Raw genomic sequence first — 12,657 nt, 5'->3', positions numbered from 1 at the left:
ATTTAAGTGTTTATACCTTTGCTCTACTTCCTGCTCTCTCTCTCTGTGTGGATGAAAATGTGATTAGCTTCCTTCTCTTGCTATTATATTTCCCCTGCCTGTTGCCATGCCTTTCCTCCCATAATAGGTTGTCCTTCCAGAATCATAAGGCAAAACAAACCCTTACTTTCTTAAGTGGCTTTTAGTCATGATATTTTATCACAGCAGCAGAAAAATAACTAATATACTTGGAATGGTTCCATGAGCTATTGATCAGGGAGGTCACAGAAGCCACCAAAACAACATAGGTTAATGTTGCTGCTCTTAGTTGCCCTCAATGACAAGCTGTTAAGACCCCATTGCTGAGGATAAGACTCACTTTGGATGCACAGACATAGAGAAACTGACCTTGAACTGATAAGAAAACTTGCCTGCTGGCTAGGTCACATAATGCCAGAAGGTACTAAGGAGCCTGTTCAGAGGATGAGAGGAAGGCGTCCACAGTCTTATCCAGTGCTAGGACTCAGCATGCTACAATACTGACCCGCCTGAAAAGGTGTAACAGTGGCATGAAGCCTAGTGGGTAACCAACCACTTTCTGATGCCATATGAGGTCTATTCCTTAGGAGGCATTTCAAGCTGGTATTATAAATCCATGACTGAGACCATAGGCCACGGGGGGGGGGGGGGGTGGGGGTGGGGGTGGGGTGGGGGGGCGGGGCCGGTATGACTTATTGTTGCTTTGCTAAGTGGTCGTGCTGTCAAACTACCTTTTAAATATGCTAATACCCATTACTTTTTGCTTCACATAACTTTGGTCGAGAGGCTTCTTTTTGCATCGGTAGTGGTGGATGCAGATTCATAACTGGTCTAAATGACAAGTTTAAGAAGCTGTCAGGGGTTGGAGAGATGGCTCAGAGGTTAAGAGCACTGGCTGCTCTTCCAAAGGGGCTGAGTTCAATTCCTAGCAACCACATGGTGGCTCACAAACACCTATAATGAGATCTTCTGATGTGTAGGTATACATGCAGGCAAAACACTGTATACATAATAAATAAATAAATAAATAAATCTTTTTTTTTTTTTTTAAAGAAACTGTCAATACTCTTTATAGGTGGGTCATCCATATCAAATGCCCTACCCTCTGTGCACCCAAGGCTCAGGGAACACCATAGAAGAATGGGCAGGAAGGATGCAAAAGCTGAAGGATGAGGTGGAATCTGTAAGATTCTGACTTCTAGACATGACATGACTTATTTATATTGACTTACAGCAGTTGTGTTTACTTGCTCAAGACCAAGGCAGTCACAATCCCAGCACTGATGGCGCAGGAACTCTGAGGTCCCACACCCTTGCGGGAGGGACTATTGGCGGTTGATGTCTACTCAGCGAAGAAGAGCTACTTCTCTTTGAGAACATGGCCACTGGTAGGTTGCCCACGCCTCAGTGGATGGCTGCACACCCACATGTATATGGGCAGCACTAGCTGGACTCAAGGAGTTATTAAAGCCAAGAAAAAAGGACGATATAAAGCTTTGGCGTGTGGGGCACCAGGAGGAGCTGGGAAGGAATAGTAGCAAATGCATTTAAACAATAAATTTGAAATATTTTAAAATCTAAGGGGTGAGAGGCCAGTGAGATGGTGTGTCAGTGAGAAGGATGACTGCCACCAAGCCTGATGACCTGAAAGCTTAATTTCCAGGACTCAGATGGTAGAAAGACTGACTCCTAAAAGTTATCCTCTGAGCTACACACACACACACACACACACACACACACACACACACACACACACACACACACTGATAATAGTGTTGTTAAATATTTAGGTACATAGTGGAATCTTAAAAGTCGAAATTAACATCCTTTGGAAACTTAAGCAAATTTGAAATAATGACTAAATTCACATCTCCAAGATAGCCCAGAAGACGTGTTTCAGCATTCCCAAACCTACAGAAACCCCAACGCTAACAAAAGAGTTGCTTATATCTAGTAGTTTCACTGGCTGTAGCTGTTTCTGAGGTCAGCAAGTGCTTCCCGGTCTGATCCTCATCTCTCTGCCAAGTCATTTGTCCACTTTTCCTCCTGGCTGATTACTACGGAAGTCCCTGTGGCTCACCCTCCTTAGAGAGGCACCTCTGTCTGTCACACATGCCCCATGCCCCACCACCCCTCTGCTTTCTTTTATAGTGTGTGATGGATAATGTCAGAAGGACTCCTATCTCTGCTTTCTGTTTCCTAAGAATGAGAGGGACCCCTGTGCAGATTATTTTTGTCCCACTGTGTAGAATGATCTCTCACATACAACACAAGACACCGAATAAACACCTGCTGAGTGAAGGGCAATGGCTTCTATCATTTTGTGGCAAGACCTGTCACCCACAGAGGTGAGTTAAAGCCCATTCTAATAGCGGCCAGCCTTTTCATGAAACCACAAATCGAGCTGAATGCAACCCTGAGTATAGCAGGTCCAAAAGAGAAGACTTAGCACACAAGAGCCCTGTACTCTCTCCAGACAGGAACCCCTGCTTCCACTCAGCAAAATCCCAGGCCTAAGGCCATACCCTGGAATCAGCCAAGGAAACCCATCAGCAGAGGGTTTCAGATGTGACTGATGAGTGAACCAACATACAGTCTGATGCACCAGCCCAAGCACTCAGGGCCTGGGGCTACTAGACACCTGAACATGCCAAGGACACCTCAAGGCCAAACAGCTGGCTGCGGGTCACTTTTTCCCTCCCAATGCAACCTTGCACCAAGCTGGGCTCTGTGTCACTGGCAGAGCACACAATCTGAATTAGGAGCTATTGCCGAGGGCAGCCCGAAGCAGCCACCTCCCGATAGCAAGGTCATACAAAACAGCACAGCTGCACCAAGGCGGCTGGGGAGGGATGCTGAGGCTTTACAAAGGGACTAAGTTAGGAGCCTTAGCGAGGCTTCTCTATGGAGAGGGCACAGTAATGTTCCTTTAGTATAAAATGATGGGCTGGGGTGTGACAGGGGCAGCTCTATGCCCTGTGGACACAGAGATGAACTCCTGACTCCTAAGGGCTAAGGCTGCACCACCAGGTGGCCTGCCAGGTAAAACCATCGGAGAGGGCAGCCAAGTGTTCCGGCACGCCAGTTCCAATACAGCACTTGCAGTTTCTGCTGACAGAAACATCACACCCATTAATTAAACATCTACCAGCCGCCGGCTCCGTCCCTGTGCTTTGCTGGTTTCATCAATCTCACTCAACGCAGAGAAAGCCCCCGGACACGACCAGAAGCAAGCCAACTGTCATATTATTCAGCATTTGTGCAGGCTGGGTACCGCCTCTGCTAAATATTAAATACCAGCTAGGCAGATACCAGAATAGAAACCAGGAGCAGCTGTCCCTTGACCATCCTCCAGCCACTGGAACAAAAGACTTCACAGACCCTAGAGAATGGAGAATGTCTGCCTCCCATTTCCTAGAAAGGGTGGATCGTCCCATGTAATGGCTCGTTTTATGCCAGTGTCTTTTGAGGGATGCTAACACAGGCCTGTATTTGTTTGGAGCTAGAGAAGAGGGTCTTAGCCAGGTACAGTGGCACATGCTTTTTATCCCAGCACTCAGGAGGCAAAGGCCGGTAGAACTCTGTGAGTTTGAGGACAGCCTGGTCCTCCCTAGCAAGTTCGAGGCCAGCCAGGGGTAGATAGCGAAACCTCATCTCAAACGATGGTATGGGGAACAGGTGTCTTCGCTCCTACTATCCCTTTCTTGTAGTGCCCTGGATTTTGTTCTTGCTGGTTCCAAGCTCCAGTTTTATTCAACCCCTTGGCCAACGGGCTCCTAGGCAACAGGCACTTTTAAAAGAGAGTGGGATGGTCTTTGTTCTTCTGTTTCATCCTAGCAAGGATGTTTTCATACAAAAACCCCTTCCCTACCTTTAGATGGAAACCCAGCCATTTTAGATGCTCTGAGGCCCCAGTTCAAAATTTCTGTGGGAAACCAGGAAGGCAAATGAGAGTCCATAGTCCTTAGCCAGGAGGAAGGAACAGGGCAGCAGAAGAGGCAAAGTCTACAGAGTGGGACCGAGGCCTTTGATTCGGTTAGAAAACATACAGAATTGCATGTGTTGGCCAGTGCAAGTCCAGAGGCAGCCTTAGTGATGAACAAGGCCATCTGTAGATGTGTGTTTATGTGTACACACACACACCTCCACATGGGCACTATGGTCAGTAGAGGCTCTTGCACACACCTGACAATATAGGTAGAGGTCAGGGCCAGTAATTTTGTATCTGCCCCAGGTATGCCAGCACTGTCGGTCCCAGTTTCAGAGCTTTTCTTCCATCAATAGACAAACACTGGCTCTCACCTTCCCCAGGTTCTCAATCCACGTGACTCTATAAGCTGGACAGATACTGCACATGTGGGCAAAGCACTACCTTCCCTCTAGTCAGGTCACAGTAGAGATGGGGGAGAGGACAGAGGCGTTGTCAACCCATAGACAGCCCTCCAGTGGCACTGTGGGACTTTTTCTAGTTGGAAGAGTGATCTTGGGAGTTCAGAAGAGCCTCTTTGTAGCTGAATGTCAGGAAAGTGGAAGCAAGCCCAGGAAGTCCCATTTCATGGGCAGAGAGAGCAAGCCTTACAAACTAGAGTGAGGAAGTTGGGCTACAGCCAGCAGAGCAGGCAATCTCCCCCACAACAACAGGGTTTCCTGGTGGGAAAGAGAGAGGTGGATACAGGCTGCTGAAGCCCTGGGGGCACTTAGCACCTGTCACCTCTCTCACTAAGGACGATACCCGTGGAGCTGACCTGGGAACTGACTCTACTAGGCTTTAAGTAAGAGGAGCAAGGACAGTCACAATTTACTCTCCCAAGGGATGTCACAATGCTTAGCTAAAGGCAGCCGCTTGCTCAATCAAAACTTGCTCAGGGATCAGACACGTGTTGTTAGACCTAGAAGCATGGCCATTTTATGAAGCGAAGCAGGGTAGCAGTGGGCCATTCTGTGGACACAAGCCCTGGAAATCAGGGAAGCTTGGCAGCGGGAGGGCGTTTCCAACAGGCGCTCCACCTACCACCTTCAGCAGCCCCGCCCCTCCAGCCCTCCAGGCTGGGCATACCTTTCTCAGCTCGCCATTCTCCCTGTGGTGAGCATCCTCCAGGACCTTGCGCTCCGACTGAGCCTTCTGCAGTTCGGTGCGCAGGCTCTGCACCTCCTCCTGCAGCTGCAGGCTGCTCTCGGCCTCCTGGTGCTGCTGGTAGTGGGCCAGCTCCCTCTTCAGCTTCTCCACCTCCATGGCATGTGTGGAGGTGACCGCAGACAACTGCTCGGACAGAGTCTTGAACTCCTTGTTCTGCAGAGAGCGCCAGCAGATGGGGAAGAGGAGGAATAAAGAAAAAGAGATGGTTGTCAAGCCAGGAAAAAGCATGAAAGCCACCAGAAAAAGACGTCTAGGGCAGAATTAAACCTCGGCATCACCCCATGTGCCATTTCCCTAACAGTTTAGCCTTCTAACGTGAAGTACAGGGAGACACAAACAGCAGTGCGGACACTGAAACAGTCCAAGGAAAGCATGTCAGTACTCAGAGTAGGTGGGCTGGCTGCAGGAACAATGGCGCCAGCTCCTTGGATCTGCAGTTTTGGCCTCTCAGGATTGCCCACCTGTTCACATCAAGCCCTTCTAGCTGTAGGCTTACTGGCACAAAGAACTGTAACCCAACCCTCCCTTTGAGACAAAGGACCCCTTCAGCACCCTTTCAAGGAGGCCATCCAAGGGGGTCCCAGGGTCTCTCTTACCACCTGTCAGCATGGCGCACAGCACACAATTCTCACCAGAGTCTGACAACAGCTACAGACTGTGTACCCAATCATCAGCCACCTCATGTGTGCACCAGGCCCTGAGAACCCACTTCAGGATCAAGCTCAGTGCCAATGATGGGCAGAAGTAAAGGCCCGGGAGGACTGAGAGGGTGTGAGGCAGAGTGGCCAGCAGGGAGAAGAGGAGTAGGGGAAGGAGAGCTCTCCGAGTCGGCAGGTACACTGCACTCACTGATTGTTCCTGCTGTGTTCCACAGGGACTCCAAGTAGGACAGAGCCATCAGCTAAAATGCCAATAAGCCAGGGAACCAGGAATCGATGACTAATTCACAAACTGAACCTCACAGGAACTCTCAAAGAAAAAGCTGTTGGCCACCCACATAGCAGCGCACAGCTCACAGTGTCATGTTTGAGCACGCAATCAGTGCATTCCTTGTGTGCAAGATTCCCCACACTCTCTGCAAGTCCTAGGTACAGCCGGCTTCTCTCTACATGTGGTCTTGCTGTCAGCCTCACCTGGAGCATGAAGAAATCCAATTGCTTAGCATCTATTTAGAAAGACCAACATGCATGTGGATCATTCATCAGGGTCTGGGCCTACACTGGAGGCAGAGGGCCTCTCCACATGTGGAAGGCAGGCTTGGCTAGCTGCCCTCTGTTCCTCATCTCTGCTCTGGGATGTGAGTAAGCTGAGATCAGTTGTCAGCTCTCAATGGTATGACCTTAGCCATACTGACAAGGGTAAGGAGGTGGCTGAGGAAGTCCCTAGATGGGGCTGGTTGCAGTTTGAGGAGAGGCACACAAAGCGGTGGAGGCAGGGGATGCAGGTACACCTCACCCTGCTATGGTCAGATACAGTCAGGGATGCTGATGTTTCCAGAAGGACCAGCTTTCCAGATCCTGGCGCTAACAGAGAGCAGACTCACACACTGGAGAGAAGGTGCCTGAAGCTGACAGACCTGTGCCTGAGCTCACCTCATCCTTGGCTCTCTGTGTGTTTGATCCTGCCACCCCCACTTTTCTGTGGCCCACTCCTTCCCATAGAAACTAGAGACAAGAGAGATTCCCATCCTAGGTCATTACTGAGAGGCAGGGAACAAAGTTCTTATCTGGTACATCCCACACAGTCAGGAAGTCTCCCTGGCCTGGGTCTCCTCGGAGTCCCTCAGGCTACTCCACAGAAGTCTCTGCTTTTGCCAGCCCCAACTCCCACTCACCATCCTTGTCATTCAAACAACCCCTCCTGTGGCTGTATGTTTTGTATCTTAGTCATAGGAGCCACACAGCCAGACTTAATTGTGGTTCCAGTCAGACTTAAGCTGGTGTAGGAAGAATCACTGCAAGAATTGTGAAGTCAACACAGCCCATGGCACATGAGTGCTCACTTTGGCTAAGCACGGCACCTCATTCATGCCTATCAGACATCACCTGCAGTAAGGGTGAAGGATAGGCCCCTGCGTAGTTCACGGCAGTGAAGAAAATTGGGGCATGGAGAGATCCCAAAGCTGTAACTGTTTGCAGGCTGTTTTTCTAACATATATGGCTGCCCCTGAGAGTCACACACTATGGGCTAATATAACATTTACTGAGTGGCTATTCACTATGCCGAATCAAACTGATTTAAAGACCACCAACTGAACTATTGACTTGGGCTATATTTTTTTTTTCAGATAAAAATATTTAAACACAGCCTCATATTTACAAGGGCCTAAGAACATTGACTTCCATTACAAGTAACTGAAAATCTGGCCCTGTCAGTCTACCACACTGGCCAAGTTCATGGACTCCATCAGTTTGGTTGAACTATGTCATACTAGAGGCTAACATGAGGGACACTGTAGGACAGTTTCTTGGATTGTCCCTGTTTCTGCTGCTGAAGGGTACTATGAAGGACATCATGAAGGAGGTGGCTTATGACATCAGAGACCAAAAAACAAACAAACGAGAGAGAGAGAGAGAGAGAGAGAGAGAGAGAGAGAGAGAGAGAGAGAGAGAGAGAGAGAGAAGTGTGTTAGCACCAAGGACAGCTCCGGTTTCTGATCACCCAATTTCTGAGGGACTCCCATGTGATCCACTAGTCTGTTGATTACACACAAGCTTGGTGTCAAATGGAGTCGGCTCTCTGCAGCTGGGGGTCCTCAAGCCTTAAGACATGAACTTGGGGTGCTCATCTTCCTTGGTTTTGTCTATTAGTGTGAATACTTTCTCTTGCCTCCTATGTCACACTACTACTCTGACAAGTGACTTGGGATGCTTTGTGGCCGGTGTCTCTGGCAATGTATATCATTTCCTTCTGGCTTAAAGTCTCTGAAGAGAGCAGCTGTCTAGATTAGCTCCAGGAATCACAGGGGAAAGACACTCAGTTCACTCCCCGAGAGCTGGTCTGCTTACTGAGAGATCTCCAGTGCCCATGGTGATGTGGGCTCATGCTCCTCCCACCACAGCTGCCACACGATGCTCACCAGTCCCAAGGGTGTGATGCTTCTATGTGCATGACCCAAAACCGATGCTTGAGAATCTGGACTGAAGAGCACTCCTTACCTGTCCCAAGAGCACCCTACTGGGCGGTGATGTAGATACCGAGCCCGAGGTGGCAAAACCTGCCTAAAAGCAGCCTTCTGTGCCTCCATACCAGCCAGGCTACTCAGTGGCTGTGTGCTGTGGTTCTCGGCTTCCTTGGGGGGCAGGGAGCCTGCTGGCTATCAGCCGACCAAGGCAGGAGGAGCAGAAGATGAGGCCCAGGGCTCGGAAGGCCGTAAGCATGACAGAGATCAAACACTCCGGGAACCACTTCAGGAGCCAGTTCAACTTTACTCAGGGAGAACAAAGGGTACACAGCCCTTGGGGGAATGGGCGGGGCTTCCAGGACAGGTGCTCATAATAGGTTGGAACTGGGCACTTTAAGGATGCTTGTTTTACATCTGGCAGCATGCTCCCATCATATGAATGGGAACACAGTACCTAATTATCCTATAGGCACATGGAGGGAAGATCTATCTCGCAGGGAGCTGTGTCAGGGGCCATGTATCAAATGTGGTTACGGGCATCTATGTCTAAAGACACTCTCCAGATGGAGTCAGGCAGAGAGCCTGAGGTCCTGCTGGGGAGAGGGGGTCCTACACCTAATGCCAAGCTCAGAACAGCTCTCCAGACAGGGAGGACTGCAACCTCTAACAGCAGGGTCCTTCCAACAGCGTGCCTTTTGGTAGGTTACCTACCCCTCTGTGCCCTTAGCGTACACATTTTGAAAATGGGGATGACAGTAATACTCATCCCACGGTGTGGTGAAGAGCAAGGGGTTAATGTATGGGAATAGTGCCTGGCATGAGAGCCACACGGGAAACAGTGTGAGAACGATCTCATGTGTCCCCTGATTGCCCGCTGCGTACAGGGAGACTTGCCCAGGCTGACAACATCTGCCACTGCCCACAGATGTTTGCCAAGCAGGAAGCTTAAGGCAAAGGCTTCATTTAAAAATAGGCCTTTCCGATCTGCTTCTCTCTCCAGCTGAAGCGCGTGGGGTGTGAAATACTATATTATTTTCATCCTCTGGAGCTGACTTCACACAGCAACAAGGCCAGTGCTGAGCCCTATCTGAAGCCAGGGCTGGAGCACTTGACCCTAGGAGGGACAGCGGTTTCAGTACCCTTTTCCTTCTGGCCACACCGTGTCTAGAACACTGACTGTGAAATGGTCATTGGCACTGACAGTCCTGACAGTGGATACTGTGGGGCTCTGTGTTTTAGCTCACCTCTTCTGCCCTGCCTCCCTGACTTGCTGTATCACCACGGGCTCACCATGATAGGGACTGAACATCCCCGGCATGCACTGGGAGGGCTGTCTTTTCACACTGAGCACCACTGTATTGGCTTGTTTTGTGTACAAACTTGATACAAGAGCCATCAGAGAGGAAGGAGCCTCAGTTGAGGAAATGCCTCCATGAAACCCAGCTGTAAGGTGTTTTCTCAATTAGTGACCAATGGGGAGAACCCAGTCCATCATGGATGGTGCCATCCCTGGGCTGGTGGTCCTGGGTTCTATAAGAAAGCAGGCTGAGCAAGCCATGGGGATCAAGCCAGTAAGCAGCACTCCTCCATGGCCCCTGCATCAGCTCCTGCCTCCAGGTTCCTGCCCTGTTTGAGTTCCTGTCCTGACTTCCTTTGGTGATGAACAGCGATGTAGAAGTATAAACCAAATAAACCCTTTCTTCCTCAACCTGCTTTTTGGTCATGGTGTTTCACTATAGCAATAGAGACCCTGACTGGGACAGCATCTTAGCCAGCACTCTGGTCAACTCCCAGAGAGCACATACCCTGGGGCACTGGCTCTTCCCAGAAGTTTGGCCTTTGCCCAGGGCAGGAAAGCAAAGTGTCCCATTGCCAGCTGTTTCCACACTGGGGCTCACGTGTAGGACAGTTACTTAGCTTAAAACATGGTTCATTTTACTGGGAATGAGACTCAGTTGGCAGAGTGTTTGTCTTGCATCAGGAACCGAAGGAGCCTGGTAGCTTACCACGTGGGTGGTAGAGACAGAAAGATCACAGGTTCCGGTTTGTTCTTGGCTGCCAATGGCACTGCAGGCTAGCCTGGACTACATGAGAATCTATCTTTAAAAATATTGCTACTACTACAAAGAAAAAAAACTAAACAAAACACAAAAACAAACAAAACAAAACAACTCACCTATTTTCCTGCCCTGAGGTTATGAGAAGCACTGAAAATGCCTAGTACAGAATGGGTGCATTACGATCAAGTGACCTCCACAGCCACGGCTGGTGGCCCTAGTGCCAAGTTTTTCTTTTCCTCAAACCCACACAATATGCTCCTTGTATCCTTCCTTTTCTGGCTTTTTGGAAGCCTGGAAGTCCTGTGGTCACTTTGACACAACCAGAGCCCTGTTGCAGTGAGTCTCCTTTCCTCTCTGGGAGCCCAACTCAGTAGTTACAGCACACAGGACAGGACCAGCTCACAGGGAGCACAGCTCAGTAGTAACAGCACACAGAACAGGACCAGCTCACTGGTGACATTAGGGGCTAAAATGCTAGCACCTTCTTCATGCTAGCTGTGGGATGAGACCTGTGGTGCAATTCAGATTTTAACACTTTGCCAAAATGTCCCCAACCCACCATCCTTCAAAATGACTCACTAAGTCATGTGAGGACCATCTACTGTATGGCTCATAAATGAGTGAACATTATACACCCAGCACAAGCTTTGGAGTGCTTAAAAAAAAATCACAGTAGTATAAATGGAGCTGTAGTCTGTGCTATATGAGGATATCTTAAAAACAAACAAACAAACCCCAAACAACAAAATGACTTGCCTATTTTCCTGCAGTGAGATTATGAGAAGCCTCAAAATCTCCCTGGTACTAAGATTTATTCCTGTCATGCAGCATCCAACCCAGGCCATGCCCCGCCCCATCTGGAACATAACAGAATATCTGACATAATCCAGCACCAAACACAGCTCTACTGGGGGTATGGAGGAAGGGATACTTGCACCACCTGACTGGTGTGAACCTATTTCCAACTTATACTCGACCTCAAATAAAGAGCCAGTATCCTATGCTTGTCTCAGATCCCTTTCACAGAACTCCACCCACAGAGGGCTTTATCATTAAATCAACTCATTGCTTAGTTCATTGGTTGATGTGTGAAGGTGGCTAGGGAGGGAAGACAGAGTTAAAAGCTTAAACAATGCAATACCAATGTCATACCAGGCAGGATGCTAACATTTACCCCATGGGGACTGTCATACACAAGCCACAGGGAGCACAATGTGGGTGGGTACACAGGGAGATTTATGAAACACTGGGTATGGCTTTAGCTGTACCAAGCAGCCTCTGCAGGGGCAGGGCCGCAGGACTCTGGGCTATCAATTTCCTATTGCTGCCAGAAAAAGTTCCATGGACTTGGTGGCTCAGAACAACATAAGCTACTATTCTATAGTTCTGGGAGGAAGTTCTAAAAGTGGCCAGCAGGACTCTGGTCCTTTGGACACTCTAGGGGAGAAGCTCCCACTGTTAACTGTAGCTTGAATCTATAGCCTGTGGATCCTGCCACTTGATCTGTCTGCAGCTTTCCTCTTATGGGCACCCTGTGTTCTCACAGGGGTCTACCTGGACAGCCCAAGGTCATCTTCCTATCCAGGCACCCTTAACTCATGCATTCTGGCAAAGCCTCTTTTGGTGTGTAAGGGAGCAAATCTACAGATCCTGGAGATTAGAGTCTGGCATCTCTGTTGGGGAGCGACACTATTTGACTCCTACCGGCTGGGCAATACCTCCCGAGGTCTCTGGGTTCCTGCAGTTCCCTGAGAAAGCTTGGGGGTCCCCCTTAAGCATGTTCCAGTATTCCATAAGCCTCAACAACATGGGTTGGACTCTCCCACCACTGACCTGGTCATCGATCTTCCGCTGCAGCTGGACAACTTTATTCTCCATGCCCACATTGAGGCGCTTCAGATGCTCAGCAGAGCGGGCCTCGATTTTGAGGGCCTTCAGCTCCCGTTTGGCCTTTAGCCTCCGGAAGGCACACTGGATGACAATAGCTGCCTCTCGCTGCTGCTGGAAATGTCTACGTGCCATCCAGCCCCGGGCGTACTTCTGGATGACGGTGGCTTTGTACTCCTTGAGGACCTGTGAGGACAAGCACAAACAGCCTGTTGGTTTGCTCTGCAGGGTGGGGACAGGTGCAGCTTCTGCAATCAACTGGGAAGAAAGCTGGGCTGGCCTTGGGTTAGGAGACAGAACACTGAGGGTTTGATGGAAAGTTTTAGCTAGGTTCTATAGATCACGCGTCCACAGGGGAGCGGCTACCAAATGCTTGCTTCTACCTTTATTCTACTAGCTAGTTGTGGTGGTTTGAGTAGCCCCCTATAGAC

General features: G+C 49.5%; 1 protein-coding gene across 2 annotated transcripts in view; it reads right to left on the bottom strand.

The window, feature by feature from the left end:
* The window catches only part of Myo5b (myosin VB), a 291,060-nt gene that overhangs the window by 44,220 nt on the left and 234,183 nt on the right, over nt 1-12,657 (bottom strand). For both annotated transcript variants that reach the window (XM_051163654.1, XM_051163655.1), the window contains exons 21-22: nt 12,173-12,412; nt 5,075-5,308 (exon numbers count right to left, since the gene is read on the bottom strand). In XM_051163654.1, coding sequence (XP_051019611.1) covers nt 5,075-5,308; nt 12,173-12,412 — 474 coding nt within the window. The remainder of the gene's footprint in view (nt 1-5,074; nt 5,309-12,172; nt 12,413-12,657) is intronic.

Source organism: Acomys russatus, chromosome 20, assembly GCF_903995435.1.
Source record: "Acomys russatus chromosome 20, mAcoRus1.1, whole genome shotgun sequence".
In the NCBI taxonomy this organism is placed as follows: Eukaryota; Metazoa; Chordata; class Mammalia; order Rodentia; family Muridae; genus Acomys; species Acomys russatus.
Note: the sequence above shows the minus strand (reverse complement) of the source record. Positions and strands in the feature narration are given on the sequence as shown.